General features: G+C 38.8%; 1 protein-coding gene across 8 annotated transcripts in view; it reads left to right on the top strand.

The window, feature by feature from the left end:
• Positions 1-20,168, top strand: part of DZIP3 (DAZ interacting zinc finger protein 3) — a 149,782-nt gene that overhangs the window by 123,147 nt on the left and 6,467 nt on the right. For 6 of the 8 annotated variants that reach the window (XM_059687893.1, XM_059687895.1, XM_059687894.1 and 3 more), the window contains 4 exons: positions 441-580; positions 1,801-1,921; positions 19,481-19,624; positions 19,705-19,806. In XM_059687893.1, the coding sequence (XP_059543876.1) occupies positions 441-580; positions 1,801-1,921; positions 19,481-19,624; positions 19,705-19,806 (507 nt within the window). Of the gene's footprint in view, positions 1-440; positions 581-1,800; positions 1,922-19,480; positions 19,625-19,704; positions 19,807-20,168 lie in introns of those variants that run through there. The other 2 variants (XM_059687897.1, XM_059687898.1) reach the window with 2 other exon arrangements.

Below are 20,168 nucleotides of genomic sequence, written 5' to 3'. Positions count from 1 at the left end.
ATGGTTGCAAGGGCCAAGGCAAGCCACCGCGACTGTGAGGGCTGAGCCCCTTGCACGAATTCTGTGCATCGAGCCTCTGGTATATGATGAAGAAATACACAAAGCAGAAAGTAAAATTGCCCTGCAATTGAATCCTAGGAAATAATCACTATTTACAGATTGCTTTTTAACTTACAGACCTTTTTCTGTACCTATAGAAATAAACACCCTATATGTATTTCTGTACATGTTTGTAATTACTGAGACTATTATGTCCCATTTTTAAAATAAGGGTAATATAAACAATTAGAAATATTGTTAAGAAAAAACTAAAAAGGGTACAAGCATATCAGTATTCCTCTTCTTTATTATATCCATTTTCTGAAGTATTGAAATATGTTGGCATGGAATTACTTCCTAATAATTGAAGCTGATAGTTTATAACTCTGTGTTCCTTACAGATGTCTGGCCTAGCCTGGACTGTGCCGGCGCCTGTGGGAGAGGCTGTGTCTCCTAGTGCAGGTCTGGGAAGTGATCCTCCCATGATGAATTGGGAGAGGATTATAGATAGATTGAAAACTGCCTTTCCACAACAGAGCAGGTACCTTAGTTTATATTTCCTAGTGAGTACAGATCATACTTTACAGTCTGTAGTCATAATTACAGCAATGAAGTATTTCAGAGAAACATATCACATACACATACACACATTACAGATATTTCCTTACCAGGGGCTTGGTAAGGAAAATGAAATGTATCAGGAAGGAATTGTGTTCGGTATAAATGCTAAACCTCTTCACTGAAGTTATTAGTGATAAGTCATGAGAGAATGCATTTTTAAATTTAGCTTTGCTCATTTACTGAAAGTGCAACTAGTTGTAAACTTATCCAATTTTAATGCCACCGGCTTCAATAATTATCTTAAAACCTATTTCCAATGTGAATTTTAAGTTGATAGTATGCCATTTAAACCCAAACTTGATCAGATTTTGCTTTCCTATTTTCTTAATTTCATTGAGGGTCCTTACAGTTTCTTTATTAGGCAACAGAGTTAAATGCAAGAAATCATAACTTTACTGTTCTTTTCACAATTCTGACTTTAGTAGAAAGATAATTAATTCCACCTCTCAAGAAATGAAGTTTCTTTTCTCTTTACTGTCATATCCAAGGAAATAATTCTAGTTTCACCAGTATTTTTACTTTTATTTTATGTACATACTGTTATGCTTCAGGGTAGATTATGTTTTTATAAATACTACCATGAATAGATAATAGAATTGTAATATAATTGTTATTATTGTACCAAAAATTTATGTGCAGACTTTGGGTCAGTAGACTATAAGAATTGAAAAAGAACTTATCAATTAAAATATTCCTAGGGTTTTAAAAAAATTAGTGTTTTAATCTTTGCTTTCCTATTCCATTTAATATTTATTTACTGTGTCTGAGTTTTACAAAAGTGAAACTGTTCAGAGTGATAAAGGAGAGAAAGACCAATGGTTACATGGTTAAAAAAAAGAATATTTAGTCCCAGCAAGAGATATTTGAGAGATGTGATATAAAGAGTTCAGTACATAAATAAGTAGATAACAAATTTCACACAGTGACCTTTCAAAAACAGTTAAAATATATTTTTAGTGTCTTAACACATTTAGTATCTTAATAAAACATTAGGGCTTTTCATTATGGTTTAAGATAAATGTAGATGTACTTGTGATCACTTTTTAGATCAAAGATCATACACTAGGATTTTATATTTTGTTTGGGGAGCACATCCTCAGCACAGTAAGGAAATCACCATTGCTCTTTCCTTTATTCCAGAAAGGAGCTTACAGATTTCTTACGAAAAGTGAAAGATGCTCATGGGAACTCCTTACCTGGTCTGACATTTGATGACATTGTTTACAAGATTTCTCAATTTATTGAGCCCAAGAGATCTCAGGTAAAAAAAAAAAAAAGAAAAGAAAAGAAAAGAAACAAACAAACAAACAAACAAACAAACAAACAAACAAACAAACAAAAAAAAAAAAATATATATATATATATATATATATATATATATATATATATATATATATATAAATGCCCCATATCTCTCTGCCCTTTACTATAGTAGTTAGCTGGTTTTTTAAATATATATAAATTTATATTGTTATTGAGGCATAATTGGAACTTTACTAACTGCATATATTTAAAGTGTACAGTGTGATAAATTTTGACATATTACCATAAAATCATCTCCTTAATCAAGATAATGAGTATACCTATCATCCACAATAATTTCCTCATGCCCCTTTATAGTGCATCTCTGCTGCCCCTCCCAGTGTTTATTAGAAAAAGCATATTTCTATGTAATAAGTCTCTTTGAATATCATCAAGGTCATTTTTTGGGGAGGTACTTTACTGTCATGTAGTTTAAGGTAACTTTAATATGTAGTTAAAAACATGAAGGTTGGGAGTCTTGAATTCAAAGTTGTTTTTACTTCTGCTCTACATCTTAAAGGCTTTTTATTTTTGTTGTTTTAAAATAATAGGTGACTTAACAATATTATATTAGTTATAGGTGTACATTTAAATATCTTACAAAATGATCACCATGTTAAGTCTAGTAACCATCTGTCACCATACAAAAATTTGCAATTTTATTAATTATATTTTATATGCTGTATATTATATCACCATAACTTAAATCTAATCCCCTTCACCTATTTGCTCATTTCCCCTACTTTCTCCAGCAACCATCAGTTCTTTTGTATCTATGAATCTGTTTTGTTTTGTTTGTTTGTTTATATTACATTTTGGATACCATATATAAGTGAAATATTTGTCTTTATCTCTCAGACGTATTTCACTTAGAAAAACATCCATGTTGTCTCAAATGGCAAGATTTCATTCTTCTTTATGACTGATATCCCATTATATGTGTATGTATGTGTGTATGTATATACACCACATCTTTATCCATTTATCATTCAGTGGACATTTAGTTTGCTACTGTATCTTGGCTATTGTAAATAATTTTGCAGTGAACATAGGGGTGCATAAATTTTTTCAAATTAGTGTTTTTGTTTTCTTCCAATAATACCCAGAAGTAGAATTTCTGGATCAGAGATCAGATGGTTATTCTATTTTTAATTCTTTAGAGAACCTCCATATTGTTTTCTATAGTGGTTGCAACAGTTAACATTTCCACCAACACTTCACAAGGGTTCCCTTTTCTCCGCATCCCTGCCAACAATTGTTATTGGTTGTCTTTTTTATAAGCCATTTTGACAGGTGTGAAGTGATAGCCCATTGTAGTTTTGATTATATTTACCTGATGATTAGTGATATTGATATCTTTCCATGTCTATTGGCCTTTTGTATGTCTTTTTTGGAAAAATGTCTATTTAGGTCCCCTGCCTATTTTGTTGTTGTTGTTGTTATTGCTGCTGTTATTGTTACCCAAGGATATTTTTTTCTATTAATTTTTTTTTAAGAGCGAGTGGAAGGGAGAGAGGGTAGGAGGAGGGATGGTGGGCGGGAGTGAGAAAGATAGTGAGAGAGAGAGAGAGAAGAACATCGATGTGAGACACATCACTTGGTTGCCTCCTGGACACACCCCACCACGACTGGGGCCAGGGATCAAACGCACAATACAGGCACATACTCTTGATCAGGAATTGAACCTATGACCCTTTTGTCCATGGGCTGACACTTTAACATTTAGCCACACTGGCTAGGGCACCCTCTCCCTATTTTTAATTGAATTGTTTTTTTGATAGTGTATTATATGGGCTCTTTATATACTTTGGATATTAACCCCTTGTGAAATACACTCTTTGCAAATATCCTCTGCCATTCAGTAGGTTGTCTTTTTGTTTTGTTGATGGTTTCGTTCACTGTGCTGCAAAAGTTTTTAGTTTGATGTAATCTCATTTGTTTATTCTTTTGTTGCCCTTACCTGAAGAGACAGATCCATAAAAATATTCCTAAGAGCGTTGTCAAAGGTTTACTACCTGTGTTTTTTCTCTAGGAGTTTTATGGCTTCAGTTCTTACATGCTAGCCTTTAATCTATTTTTAGTTTATTTTTGTATATGGTGTGAGAAAGTGGTCCTGTCATTTTTTTTGCATGTATCTGTCCATTTTTTTCAACACCATTCATTGAAAAGACTGTTTTTCCCATTGTATATTCTTGCCTTCTTTGTCATATAAGCATGAGTTTATTTCTGGGTGCTCTCTTCTTCTCTTCCATTGATCTGTGTTCCTATTTTTGCCAGTACCCTACTGTTTTGATTACTGAAGCTTTGGAATATAATTTGAAATCAGAGTGTGTGATACTTTCAGTTTTGTTGTTCTTTCTCAAGATTGCTTTGACTATTTGGGGTCGTTTGCTGCTCTGTACAGATTTTTGGATTATTTGTTCTAGAATTCTGTGATTTGTTTTTGTTCTGTGAAAAATCCCATTGGTACTTTGATAGGGATTACATTGACTCTGCAGATTGCTTTGGGAAGTATGGACATTGTAATAATATTAAATCTTCCAATTCATGAACATTATATATCTTTCCATTTATTTGTGTCATCTTCAATTTCTTTTATCAGTGTCTTACTGTTTTCAGAGTATATAGTTGTTTCACTCCTTGGTTAAATTTATTTCTAGGTATTTTATTCTTTTTGGTGGAATTGTTTTTATAATTTCTTCTTTTGATAGTTTGTTTTTAGTGTATAGGAATGCAACAGATTTCTGTATATTAATTTTGTGTCCTGCAAAGTTACTGAATTTATTTGTTCTAATACAGTGGTTCTCAACCTTCCTAATGCCGTGACCCTTTAATACAGTTCCTCATGTTGTGGTGACCCCCAACCATAAAATTATTTTCATTGCTACTTCATAACTGTAATTTTGGTACTGTTATGAATCGTAATGTAAATATCTGATATGCAGGATGTATTTAGGCGACCCCTGTGAAAGGGTTGTTTGACCCCCAAAGGGGTCGCGACCCACAGATTGAAAACCACTGTTCTAATAGTTTGTGGTGAGCCATTTTCTAAATATAATATATCATCTAAAAACAGTGAATTTTAATTTTTCTTTCCAAATTGGATGCCTTTCATATATTTTTCTTTTCTGATTGCTGTGGTTAGGAATTCCAGTTCTGTGCTGAATAAAAGTGGGAAGATGGGGCATACTTTTCTTGTTCCTTATTTTAGAGGAAAAACTTTCATATTTTCACTGTTGAGTATGATGTTAGCTATATGTTTATCATATATGGCCTTTATTATGTTGAGGCATATTCACTCTATACACACTTTAAGATTGTTTATCATAAATGAATGTTTAATTTCATCAAAGGCTTTTGCTACATCTCTTGAGTTGATCATGTAATATTTAGTTATTTTGTTAATGTGGTATATCACATTAATGGATTTGTGGATATGGAGCCATCCTTGCATCCCTGGAATATCCTCATGGTGTATGATCCTTTTAATTGTTGTATTGTTGAATGAGGTTTAATAATATTTTATTGCGGATTTTTGCACCTGTGTTCATCAAGGATATTGGCCTATGGATTTTTTTGTTAGTGTCATTGTCTTGTTAATATTAGCCTTGAACAATGAGTTTGGAAGTGTTTCTTTCTCTTCCACTTTTTGGAATAGTTTGAGAAGGATAGCTATTAACTTTTCTTCACATATTTGTTAGAATTCACCTGTGAAGTTGTTTGATCCTGGACTTGTGTTTGTTGGGAGTTTTTTTCATTATTTATTCACTAGAGGCCCGGTGCACAAAATTAGTGCACTGTGGTGGGGGGGGGACCCCTCAGCCCAGCCTGAGCCTTCTCACAGTCCAGGACCCCTTGGGTGATGTCCAACTGTTGGCTTAGGCCCGCTTCTCGACTGTCAGCTTAGGCCCACGGGGAGCAGGCCTAAGACAGCCAGGTGGACATCCCTCTTGGATTCCAGGACCCCTCGCTCCTTACCGCCTGCCTGCTCGCTGCTCCTTACCTCTCGGCTTGCTGCTCCTTAGTGTTGCCACGCAGGCAGGAGAGGTTCCTGTCACTGCCTCTGCGCTCTCCAGCTGTGAGCCGGTTTTTGGCTGAGCAGCGCTCCCCCTGTGGGAGGATACTGACTACCAGGGGCAGCTCCTGCGTTGAGCATCTGCCCCCTAGTGGTCAGTGCACATCATAGCAACCGGTTGTTCTAGTTGTTCTGCTGTAAGGGTAGCTTAGGCTTTTATTTTATAGATTAGTAGCCCGGTGCACGAAATTCGTGCACATTAAAAAGGAATTAATTGCCCTAACCGGTTTGGCTCAGTGGATAGAGCATCTGCCTGCAGACTCAAGTGTTCCAGGTTCGATTTCAGTCAAGAGCATGTACCTTGGTTGTGGCCACATCCCCAGTGGGGAATGTGCAGGATGCAGCTGATCGATGTTTCTCTCTCATCGATGTTTCTAACTCTCTATCCCTCTCCCTTCCTCTCTGTAAAAACCAGTAAAATACTTTTTTTAAAAAAGGGAATTAATTAGCAGAGATATTTTAATATTGCTGTTTGCCCTTTCTCTATAATAGAAATGTGAGAGATGAAAGGAAATTAGTAAAATATATATGAAAATCATATATAAATTTATTAATAAATAAACAGTAACAAAAGGATATAACAACAGAGGCATGATATAAAAACAACAAAAACATGATATAAAAACAACAGTGATGCAAACAATGACTGATAAAGTGATTAAACATATTCTAATATCTCCCTGTACACCACATTAAGAGTGAAAACACTAAGAGTGCTTGACTAATTTCCCTTGTGATGAAGTACTTAGAACTTTAACTGTAACGTCACGTGCTCTTCAAACTCGAGAGAAAGCAACATATAACTGACCATGTGCAAAAACGGGTTCAGGTAGGAACATGCCTACTTTGTCTAGAGTTTGTCCTTGTGATTTATTAATAGTCATCACAAATGCTGGCATCAGGGGAAACCGTCGTTGAATCAATTTAAATGGGAGCCCATTGTCAGATGGGGACAAATTAATTCTTGGAATCAGAACAGCCTCTCCCTCTGCAGATCCTGTTAATACTTCAGCTTCGATAATGATAGGTCATAATCTTTTGATAATCAATCTGGTACCATTACAAAGACCCCATTTACTATTGAGATTTCTCAATAGCATGATGATTGCACCCACTTTCAATTTTAATTCATGACACGGCATTCCCGAAGGATTAATACTAAACTTAAGAAATTCGATGGGAAAATTTTCCTTTTCAGCATCATCTGTGGAATCAATGGAATCATCACTCAAATATGTGTGGAAATCTTTGAGTATATCCAAATTTTCTTCATTTAATTTTTGAACATGCACATTTTTTGGACAAAGAATTGCACTTTTAGATATATTTTTAATATTATCTATTGCAGTGGTTCTCAACCTTGGCTGCACATTAGAATCACCTGGGAATCTTTTTAAAATCCCGATTCCTGGGCCTCATCCTCCAGAAATTGTTTCTTTGTTATGGGGTGGGGCCACAACATCAGTAACAAAGAAACAGAATTAAAACTGTTTTGGACAGGTTCAAGCCTTGGACTAATGAGAGGGCACAGTCCTCTCATTGCCACGTGCAAGTCCCAGCCTTGAGGCCAGGGTCCTCCCAGCACAATTATAGCCAACAGCTGTAGTTGTAAGCATGAATCTATGGCAGCCGTGGGCAAACTACGGCCCGTGGGCCGGATCGGCCCGTTTGAAATGAATAAAACTAAAAAAAAAAGACCGTACCCTTTTATGTAATGATGTTTACTTTGAATTTATATTAGTTCACACAAACACTCCATCCATGCTTTTGTTCCGGCCCTCCGGTCCAGTTTAAGAACCCATTGTGGCCCTCGAGTCAAAAAGTTTGCCCACCCCTGATCTATGGTCTGAACACGTGGACCCACATGCCTGAGTGATGTAGGCTTGATAGAGTTCAGGTGCATGTAGTTGAGTAGGATTGAAACCCAGGAGAATGTTGTAAACATTTTGGTCACTCCCTTCCTTTGCCTCGTAGCATCTGCTATAAAATAAAGGCATGGCTGTGGGCATGGTTGCTGTCTCTCAGAGAAGCAGCTTCCCAGCGAGACCCAGCTTTCATTGTTTCGTCTGTCTTTTCTAAGCCTTTCAGCCACCCCCACTCAGGTTCACCCCTGGCCGTGCTGGCTCAGGGCACACTTTAGAAAGATCTGCCTCCACACTTGAGGGTGGGTTTCTGCCTCAGACCCGCCCTTATAGGAAACAGCTCTGGGAAACAGCTCGGGGGAGGGTGCAGCCATTGCCAAGACAACCCCTGCAGGACTGACTTCCTTCCGCTTGTGTGTGGCGGTTGTGGTCATGATGAACATCACCCATGGTTTTTATATAAGTAGATGATATAGACTTGAGGCCCGATGCACGAAATTCGTGCACGAGTGGGCCTTTCTTCCCCTGGCTGCCAGCACCGGCTTTCCTCTTGCACCCAGGACCCAGGCTTGCCTCCAGCTGCCAGCAGGCACCCAGGACCCAGGCTTGCCTTCAGCCACCAGTAGGCACTGAGGACCCAGGCTTCCCTCACAGCCCCTGCTTCGTCCAGAAGGTTGTCCAATAGGATGTCCAGTCTAATTAGCATATTACGCTTTTATCATTGTAGATTATTAGGAACTATTCTGTTTAGATTTCTATTTCCTCATGATTTAATCTTGGAAGATTGCATGTTTTTAGAGATTTATTCTTTCTGTGTTGTTCAATTTGTTGGCATATAATGTTTTTAGTAATAGCTTATGATACTTTGTATTTCAGTAGTAATTTCTCTTTCATTTCTGCTTTTATTTATTTGGGACCTCTTTTTTCTGAATGAGTCTGATTAAAGGTTTAATAACTAGTTCTTAGTTTCCATCATCTCTTCTATTGTTTTTTTTAGACTCTATTTTATTTCCACTCTGATTTTTATTATTTTCTCCTTACTACTAATTTCGTTTTGATTGTTCTTCTTTTTCTGGTTCCCTTTAGGTGTAAAGTTAGATTATTTGAGATTTTTCTTGTTCCTTATGGTAGGCCTATATTACACCATAAATCTCCTTCTTTGAACTGTTTTTGCTATAGCCATACATTTTGGATCATTATGTTTTTATTTTCATTTGTTTCAATATGTTTTTTAAAATTTTCTCTTTGACTTCTTCATTGATCCATTGGTTGTTTAGTAGTATGTTGTTTGGCTTCTACATGTTTGTGTTTTTCATATTTCTTGTAATTGATTTCTAGTTTCAAACCTTTATAGTCAGAAAAGATGCTTTATATAATTTTAGTTTTATTAAAATAATTTAAGATAAATTCAATTCTTTGTCTCTTATCACAATCTTTGTTTTAAAGTATGTCTTGTCTGATATAAATATTGTTGCTCCAGATTTCTTTTTATTTTAATTTGCATGGAATATATTTTTTTATGTCTTCACTTATTGTTTGTGTGACTTAGATGTGAAGTAAGTCTATTGCAGGTGGCATATATATGGGTCTTGATTTTTTATCCATCATCATATGCCTTTAGTTGGAGCATACTTTTCATTTAAATTTAAAATAATTATTGGTAAGTATGTAATTATTGCCTCTTCCTGTGTGATTGATTACTTTTTTTATGTTCTGTTTGGATTCCTTTTTCTTAATTTTTGTGTATCATAGGTTTTTGGGTTTGGGTTACCATGAGGTTCATAAAGAAGAATATACATATGTATAGCAGTATTTTAACTTGATGGCAACTCATGTTTGAATGCATTTAAAAAGAACCATGTTTGTACCTCTGCACCCACATTATATGCATTTGCTGTCATAGTTTATGTATTTTCATTTCGTTTATCTCTTAAGTAATTCTTGTAGATATAGATTATTTTACTACTTTTGTCTCTTGGCCTTTATACTAACTTTATATGTGATTAATCCACTACCTTTACTGTTTATCTGCTTTTACTAGTGATATATTTTTCATTCATATATTTTCTCTTTTTAGAAGTTTTTCAATTATAGTTTACATTCAATATTATTTTGTATTAGTTTCAGGTGTACAATATAGCAGTTAGATAATTGTATACTTTACAAAGTGATGCCCCTATATTTCAGTTATCCACTTGGCACCACACAAGATTATTGACACTACTCCCTGTGCTGTACATTGTATCCCCATGACTATTTTGTGACTACCAATTTATACTTCTTATTCCCTTCACCTTTTTCACCCAGTTTCCCTACCCACTTCCCACTGGCAACCATCAGTGTGATCTCGGTATCTACAAGTCTTTTTCTGTTTTGTTTGTTCATTTATTTTGCTCTTTACATTCCACTTGTACATGAAATCATATGGTATTTGTGTTTCTCTAACTTATGTCACTTAGCATAATACCCTCTAAGGTTTGCCCTGCTGTCACAAATGGTAAGATTTTATTCTTTTTTATGGCCAAGTAATATTCTATTGTGTATATATATCATGTTATTTTTATACACTCAACTATTTATGGGGACTTGGGCTTTGTCCATATCTTGACTATTGTAATTTCCAGAAGTGGAATCACTGGGTCATAAGGCAATTCCATTTTTAATTTTTTGAAGAAACTCAATAATGTTTTTCATAGTAGTTACACCAGTCTGCATTCCCACCAACAGTACATGAAGGTTCCCTTTCTTCACATCCTCGCCAACACCTGTTTGTTGATTTACATTTTCTTCTAGGAGTTTTATAGTTTTGAGTGTTACATTAGAGTTTATTCTTATATATGGAATGCAAAAGTGGGGTAGTTTAAATTTTTTTGTATGCATATGTCCAATTTTCCCAACACCTTTTATTGAATAAACTAGGGACCTGGTGCACGAAATTCGTGCACTGGGTGTGTGTGTGTGTGGGGGGGAGTGTCCCTCAGCCCAGCCTGCCCCCTCTCACATACTGGGAGCCCTCAGGCGTTGACCCCCATCACCCTCCAATCGCAGGATCGGCCCCTTGCCCAGGCCTGACGCCTCTGACAGCGGCGTCAGGCCTGGGCAGGGAACCCTCATTTCCCCCCATCACTGGTTCTGCCCCCAGCCCAGGCCTGATGCCTCAGCCAGAGGCGTAGACCCCCATCACCCTCCGATCGCCTGATCGGCCCCTTGCCCAGGCCTGACGCCTCCGCCAGAGGTGTCAGGCTTGGACAGGGGACCTCCATCTCCCCCTGATCACTGGCTCTGGCCCCCGCCCAGGCCTGAGGCCTCTGGCCCAGGAATCATGCCTGGGCAGGGGACCCCCATCTCCCTCTGATCGCTTGCTCCACCCCCCGCCCAAGCCTGACACCTCTGACCCAGGCTTCAGGCCTGGGCAAGGACCATCATATCCCCCCAATCCCCGGCTCCGCCCCCCACCCAGGCCTGATGCCTCGGCCAGAGGAGTTGACCCTCATCACCCTCCAATCACCAATCACCGGATCAGCCCCTTGACCAGGCCTGAGGCCTCCGGCAGAGGTGTCAGGCCTGGGCAGGGGACCCCCAGCTCCCCGCGGTTGCAGGCTCCGCCCCTGCCCAGGCCTAACGCCTCTGGCCTAGGCGTCCGGCCCGGGCAGCGGGGACCTGCAGCTGCAGCGGCCCCGCGATCGTGGGCTTCGCTTTAGGCCCAGGAAAGGGACCCCTAGCTCCCGGGACTGCCAGCTTCGACCGTGCCCAGCTCCCATCGCTGGCTCCACCCCTACTTCCTGCTATCACTGGCCAGGGCGGAAAAGGCGCCTGATTCTCCGATCATGGCTGGGGGGCAGGGCAAAGGCGGCCCCAGGGCCGCCTTTGCCCTGCCCCCCAGCTCTTAGCTCCCCCCTGGGTTTCCGATCACTGTCAGTGGCAGGGGGCTTCTTCCTGCTTTCCCTTTCACCTCCCTGCATTGTGCCTACATATGCAAATTAACCACCATCTTGTTGGCAGTTAACTGCCAATCTTAGTTGACAGTTAATTTGCATATAGCCCTGATTAGCCAATGAAAAGGGTAGCTCGTACGCCAATTACCATTTTTCTCTTTTATTAGATAGGATTATCTTTATTCCATTATATGTTCTTGCCTTTTTTGTTATATATTAATTGACCATATACATGTGGGTTTATTTCCGGGCTCCCTATTCTGTTCCATTGATCTATATGTGTTTATATGCCAGTACCATGCTGTTTTTATTACTGTGGTATTATAGTATAGTTTGATAATAGGCAGTGTGATACCTCAAACGTGGTTCTTCTTTCTTAAGATTGCTATGGTTATTCAGGGTCTTTGTGGGTCCACATACATTTTGTGATTATTTATTCTACTATGTAAAAAATGCCATCAGTGTTTTGATAGGAATTGCATTAAATATATAGATTGATATAGATTGCTTTGGGTATAATGAACATTTTAATGATGTTAATTCTTCCTATCAATGACATGATATATACATCCATTTATTATATCTTTTTTCAATTTTTTTCTTCAGTGTCTTGTAATTTTCCAAATATATACATGTCTTTTACCTCCATATTTAAATTTATTCTTAGATACTTTATATTTTTGATGCAATTATAAATGAATTGTTTTCTTAATTTCATCTTCTGATAGTTCATCATTGGAGTATAAAAATGAAACCAATTTCTGAAAATGTATTTTGTATCCTGCGACTGTACTGAATTCACTTATAATTTCTACTAGTTCTTTAGTGGAATCTTTAGAGTTCTCTATATACAGTATCCTGTTATCTTCAAATAATTAGTTTTACTTCTATTTCTATTTTTGATGTATTTTATTTCCTTTTCTTATCTGATTACTGTGGCTAAGACTTACAGTACTATGTTGAATAAGAGTGGTCAAAGTGGACATCCCTGTCTTGTTCTTGATCTTAAGGGAAATGCTTTTAGTTTTTGCCATTGAGTATGATGTTAGCTGTGGCTTTGTGATATATGGCCTTTATGTTGAGGTATGTTCCCTCTGTTCCCAGTTTGCTCAAATATTTTATTATAAACCAGAGCTGGATTTTATCAAATCCTTTTTCTGCATCTATTTTATATAATCATATTTTTATCCTTTATTTTGTAAATATGGTATATCACATTAATTCATTTGCACATATTTTTTAAATTAAATCTTTATTGTTCAGATTATTACAGTTGTTCCTCTTATTTCCCCCAATAGTTCCCCCCCCACCTTCTTCCCTTACCCCCCCACTCAGTCCTCATCCATAGGTGTACGATTTTTTTTCCAGTCTCTTCCCACACCCCCCACACTCCTTTCCCCTTGAGAGTTGTTAGTCCACTCCCTTTCTATGCCCCTGATTCTATTATATTCACCAGTTTATTCTCTTCATCAGATTATTTATTCACTTGATTTTTAGATTCACTTGTTGATAGATATGTATTTGTTGTTCATAATTTTTATCTTTACCTTTTTCTTCTTCTTCTTCTTAAAGGATACCTTTCAGCATTTCATATAATACTGGTTTGGCGGTGATGAACTCCTTTAGCATTTTCTTATCTTTGAAGTTCTTTATCTGACCTTCAATTCTGAATGATAGCTTTGCTGGATAAAGTAATCTTGGTTGTAGGTTCTTGCTATTCATCACTTTGAATATTTCTTGTTACACCCTCTGGCCTGCATAATTTCTATTGAAAAATCAGCTGAAAATCATATGGGTACTCCCTTGTAGGTAACTAACTATTTTTCTCTTGCTGCTTTTAAGATTCTCTCTTTGTCTCTTGCTCTTGGCATTTTAATTATGATGTGTCTTGGTGTGGTCCTCTTTGGATTCCTTTTGTTTGGGGTTCTCTGCACTTCCTGGACTTGTAAATCTATTTCTTTCACCAGGTAGGGGAAATTTTCTGTCATTATTTCTTCAAGTAGGTTTTTCAATATCTTGCTCTCTCTCTTCTTCTGACACCCCTATAATTCGGATGTTGGTACACTTGAGTTGTCCCAGAGGCTCCTTACACTATCTTTATATTTTTGGATTCTTTTTTCTTTTCAGGTTGGGTGTTTTTTGCTTCTTTGTATTTCAAATCTTTGACTTGAATCCTGGGATCCTCTTGTCTGCTGTTGAATCTCTGTATATTATTCTTTATTTCAGTCAGTGTATGCTTAATTTCTAGTTGGTCCTTTCTCATATCCTTGAGGGTCTCACTAGATTTATCAAGGGTCTCACTAAATTTATCAGCAGTTTCTAGAAAATTCTTGAAAAACCTTATAACCGTGGTTTTGAACTCTATATCCAGTAGTTTGCTTTTCTCCATTTCTGTTATTTGTGTCCTGTTTCTTTGTCTCCGCATTTTTTTATGCTTTGCTGTGTCGATAGAGTGGCTTTCTGTACTAGGTGTCATATAGGGCCCAGTGGCTCAGCCTCCCCAATTACCTGAGGTGGACACTCTTGGTGCCCCCCTCTGGGGGCTTTGTGCACAGTCTTATTGTAGTTAAGCCTTGATTATTGTAGGTATCACTGGGAGGAATTGACCTCCAGGCCAATTGGCTGTGAGAATCAGCTGTGTCTGCAGTGGGAGAACTTCTGTGCTGGAGACACCCTTCTGGGGCAAGACTTGCTTCAGTGGGGCTTTGGTGCTCACTGAGTCTGCCCCCCTGAGTGTGTCCCTTATGGTTCTGAGGCGTTGTAATCTGGATGGTCCCACTCTGACCACTGGGTACACTGGCTTTTGGATCTCTAAGGAGGTGCTAATTTAGCTACAGAGAGATCTACAGATTCCTCTTCTTTGTTTGGGGTTTGGAGGTGTTGAGATGAGGCCCCGCTGTGAAGCAGTGCAAGCTGCTTTGGGGCCTAGGGTCTTCTTTTGGATGTTCTGGGTCTCTCTGATCCAGCTGCAGTTTGTTAGGTGAATAAATCCCACTTGATTATGTTGTATGATTTTTTTAACATATTGCAGAATTCAGTTTGCTAATATTTTGAGGATTTTTGCATTGATGTTCATCAGGGATATCAGCCTAATAGTTTTATTACTTGAGAGTGTCTTTATTTGCTTTTGGAATTAGGATAATGCTGGCCTCATAAAATGAGCTGGGGAGTCTTCCCTCCTTCTGAATTGTTTGGAATAGTTTGAGAGGACAGGTGTTAGTTCTTTGAATGTTTTGTAAAAGTCACTGATTTTATGCGCTACCTGTTAGGAGCTATAAGGTGAACCACAGCTGGTAGCTGCCTCTGCTGGTCCTGGATACACATTGTGGGGCCAGCTTGTGTGCCAAGGCCAGCTTCCACCAGAACTGAATCTCGGGCAGGTTAACAGAAGGCCCAACACACCCTGAGATCTGGCTCCGTCTTCCACTGCCAGTTTGGCTCAGCCATTGAAAGCACCTCTGGCGGTACATGAGTTGCATGAGGCAGGGTCTGAATCACTAGGTAGGGGTAAGTGGTGTTCGCCAGGTTGGTACAGATTCAATCTTCATGTCAGTGCTGTGTCTTACAACGAACACCAGGTGGTTCAGGTCAGTTGCCACCCATCTGGGACCTGCATATCTTTGTTGCGGGGCAGTATGATCTCAGGGAGTCATAAGGGTGAGGCCAACAGATTTCATCAGGCTATAATAACAGGATTTGGCTTTGTGGCAGGAGGCTTTTCACAGGATCACTGTTGCTAGTCCGGGTGTGTGAAGGAGGAGGTGGGAGGCAATGACTTTGCCCCAGAGTCATATAACTTCATCTCTCCCATGCATCTCTGACATGCCCTGAAACTTCTGGACCTCCTTCATAGCCTTTCAAGAAAAACTGTAGCAGGCCCAGGCTGCCTGCAGCTGGCTGATTCCTCAACAGTATGTCAGTTTGGCAGGGTGAGTCCACAGGGAATTGGGAGGGTGGGGCTACTGGGTCTCCCCAGGCCAATCTATGCCATATAGAGGGGAGTGCTCTAGCCATGAAAATGCTGTCTGTGGACAATGTGGAAGAGGGTTTCAGCACAGGGACAATGGTAGCTACAACTTTAGCCTTCTCCCTGAAGTCACATAACCCAGTCTCTCCTTATATGACTCAAATTCTCTCAGAGCTGCCATCTCTCTGCTAGATCTAGGGTGAGTACCCATAAATGTGATTTTGTGTGTTGGCCCTTTAAGAGGGCACCTGGGTTTCTAGCAGACTCCTGTCTGTCCCTGGCAGTTGGAATCCCCACTGATTTTCACAGCCAGATGTGATATGGGCTCCTATTTCCTGTTCTGGTTCTCCAGCCTGGGAGCCTGCCATGGAGTTGATACCCTCTGCTCTTCAAGGTGAACCTTTGCAGCTGAGATACTTTTTTGGATTCTCAACCACTAGGTACATTTTTTTTCACATCTCCACTCTTCTTCTGTATGGTCTTAGTTATAAGACTTTTGTTCAACTAGTCTTCAGTTGATTATTCAAATTTATTGTTCTACTAGAGGCCCAGTGCATGAAATTGGTGCACTAGGGGGGTTGTCCCTCAGCCCAGCCTGTACTCTCTCCAATCTGGGACCCTTTGGCTCCCAACTGCTCACCTGTCTGATTGCCCCTAACCACTCCCCTCCCAGCCCAATCGCCCCCAACTGCCCTCCCCTGCCAGCCTGGTCACCCTCAACTGCCCTCTCCTGCCAGCCTGGTCGCCCCCAACTGCCCTCCCCTGTTGGCCATCTTGTGTGAGGGTGTGACGGTCAATGTGCATATTAACTCTATTATATGGGATAATTTAATTATAATTCCAGTTTGATCCTGGTCGAAGCTGAGTGTAACTTCCCCTAATTAGCTGCCATCTTGGATCTTTCTCATTCATATATTTTTTTTATGTCTAGTTACCACTTTTTCACTTTCTACTTAAGGAAGTCGCTCTTCAACATTTCTTGTATGGCTGATTTAGTGGTGATGAACTGTATTAGCTTTTGCTTATTTAGGAAACTCTTTATCTCTCCTTTAATTTTGAGTGTTATCCTTGCCAGGTAGAGTATTCTTGGACGTAGGTTTTTTTGCGTTTAGCACTTTGAGTATATTGTGTCTTTTCTTTCTGCCTTGCAAAGTTTCTGCTTAAAAATTAGCTGATAGTCTTACAGGAATTTCCTTATTTAATGCTACTTGCTCTTCAGATTCTCTCTTTATCTATAATTATTGACATTGTGATTATAATGTCTTGTTGTGGACCTCTTTGGGTTCATCTAGTTTGGGACTTTGTGCTTTCCTGACCTAGATGTCTGTTTCCTTTCTCAGGTTTGGGAAGTTTTCAGCTGTTATTTCTTCAAAGAAGTTTTCTTCCCCTTTCTCTTATCTCCATCTTGGACCTCTATAATACAAATGTTAGTGTGCTTGATGTTGTCCCTGAGGTCCCATACATTATTCTCATTTGAAACAAATTTTTTTCTTATTTTTGTTCTTATTAAACTTGGGTAACTTCCACTACTTTATTTTCCAGATTGCTGATCTGTTCTTTTATGTCATCTACTCTTTTGTTTCCCCTGTGTATTTTTCATTGCAGTTTATTGTATTCTTTAGCTCTGATTGGCACTTCTTACATTTTCTATTTCTTTATTGAAGTTCTCATGGTATTCATTAATTTTTCTCTCAAGTTTTGTGAGCATCTTTATGACCTTTGCTTATCTTCATTTCATTTAGTTCTTTTACTAGGTTTTATCTTGTTCTCTAGTTTGGAACATATTCCTCTGTTTTCTCATTTTACCTAATTCTCTGTGTTTGTTTTTATGTATTAGGTAGGTCATCTATATCTTCCAGTATTGATGAAGTGCCTTATGTTGGTGATGTTCTGTGGGGCCCAGAAGAGTAATCTCCTCTGGCCACCAGAGCCAGGTGCTCCATGGGTGTCCCCTATTGGGCTGTGTGCACCCTTCTATTGTGATGGGCCACCATTGCTACTGGCATGTATAAGTGGGACAGGCTAGGTAGCAAGACTGAGCTGTAGGGGTGTGTGGGCTTTCATCAGAGTGTTCCACTGGTGTTACGAGGCTAGAGGGAGAATTTTTAAATGGTGTCTAATAGTACTAGCATCAGCACAGCAGAATTAGATGGCAGAAATGGCTGCCGCCAGTGTTACAGAGAGTCCCTGCTGCCTCCTGCTTCTTTGGCAGGCATTTCAATAATAGTAAATGCGTCCCTTTCAACTATGGTCTATGTCAGCAATTTTCAACTGGTGTGCCATAAGAATTTTTAACACTTGCATTCCTATTTAGTCAGGGCACTGAACTCTTTTCCCTTAGACTGTCAAATAAAAAATATCAGGAAACAATAGCCATTCGGTATGAATGAATCAAAAGTATACCTATTTTTATCTCAGATTTTTTAAGAAAAATATATTTTTGGTATGCTTCAAATTTTTTTTTTATTGTCTAAAGTTTTACATATGTCTCCTTTTTCCCCAATTGACCCCCCCCCCCCCACGCGAGCCATTCCCACCCCAGGCAGGCCCCCACTGCTCCAGTGTCTGTGTCCATTGGTTATGCTAATATGGTGGCTCTCTAACCCCCCCCCCACCATTACTCTCTGTATCTATTCTTGTTCATCATATTATATTGATCATTATATCCCGCATATGAGTGAGATCATGTGATATTTATCTTTCTCCAACTGGTTTATTTCGCTTAGCATAATGCTCTCCAGTTCCATCCATGCTGTTGCAAATGGTGAAAGTTCCTTCTTTTTTATAGCGGCATAGTATTCCATTGTGTAGCTGTACCGCAGCTATTAGTTTATGTGTGCCATGATATGAAAACGGTTGAAAATCACTGGTCAATGTCCTTTTCATCTGGTGTTTTTCCCTGGATTCCAGATTGAGTGAGTCTGTGCATGAGCCTTTAAGGGCAGAATTTCTTTTCTACGCAATTTTATAGTTGTCCTAGATATATTCCCTGTAGGTTTTCAAAGCTTGTTTGGGGGCTCATCTATCCTGTTCATGTAAGGGTTGGGGTGCCTGATGTGGAACTTCAATTTCTCACTCCTCAAAGAAGAGTTCTATCCCGTTAAGATCCCTCCTGACCACAGAACACTGCAGTCTCCTTAATGGGACCGTATCTCTCCTATTTTTCTCAGTACTGTGTCTTGTTGTGCTCATCCAGTTTCCATCTTAAGCCCCCTCAGGCCCTCATCTCCAGTAGTTAGCTGTCTTAATTAAAACCATAACATATTTGGAAAAATCAATAATCTGTAATTGTATTAAATCCTCTCTTAATAAAAAACTTAATTTCAGCCGGACAAATGGCATGGGAAGTCTTTTTGAAATACTTTCAGATCATTCTAGAATAAACTGACCTTTTTGAAATTTATTCTAGGTCAATTTGAATGATTCTAATGGAGGCATTTTCCCCCAAATTTTCTGCAAACATTTATTTAAATTAAAAGAATACATATAGTTATTTTTGTTTTACCTAATTCTCAGTATATAAGTAATATTGCCAACATTTTGTTTCAAGATTTATCATGAATCTGATTGACCTTTATCCTTTTGCTAATTCTTACTATATCACATTCTGTGCTGTTCTGTTCATCTTCCTGTTTTAGAACAAGTCTAAAAAACATCGGTGTAATATTTTTCTTTTCAGAGTCAAGGAAAATCAGCCCCAAGTGGTAGTTGTGTTTCACATAGCCATCCTCCACCACAGTCCAATGCTGCCCAGCCCCCAAAACCAGCCTGGAGGCCTCTCAGTTCACAAGGTCCTGTCACGTGGGAAGGAGCCAATAATTTGGTGAGATTGAGACTGCTGATTATAAATTTAATTTGGGAGAAAGAATTGAGCTGAATATATCTTACGTGTATTTCCCCTAGGATGATGAGGGAGAGGAAGATGAGCCTTGTGTGATCTGTCACGAGAATCTCTCTCCAGAAAACCTCTCAGTTTTGCCTTGCGCTCACAAATTTCACTCTCAGGTAAACTAATCCTTTTAATGTTTACCATTAATCAACTAAGGGAGATTTATACTGCCTTATTTGAAATCATATGCATCCACTGCTGTTTCTTGAGTGGATATAGTGCTGGGCTTTTGGGTACCACACAGAAATACACCTGTTTCCTCGGCTACAGATTGCACTGTGCTTTCTCAGATCTCCATATACTTTACAGGAGAAGGTGACATGATGGTAGAGAGTAGGCAGTCACTTGAATAGAACTGGAAAGAATGTTGATTGACATGGCAATTCCGTGACAATTTAGCAGCATGCAACTTCACCTTGATGTGCTATAAATAACATAGTGTCCTTTGTCCACACTAATGATGGCCTCTACTGTTATA

The sequence above is a fragment of the Myotis daubentonii genome, chromosome 3 (genome assembly GCF_963259705.1).
Source record: "Myotis daubentonii chromosome 3, mMyoDau2.1, whole genome shotgun sequence".
Lineage (NCBI taxonomy): Eukaryota > Metazoa > Chordata > Mammalia > Chiroptera > Vespertilionidae > Myotis > Myotis daubentonii.
Note: the sequence above shows the minus strand (reverse complement) of the source record. Positions and strands in the feature narration are given on the sequence as shown.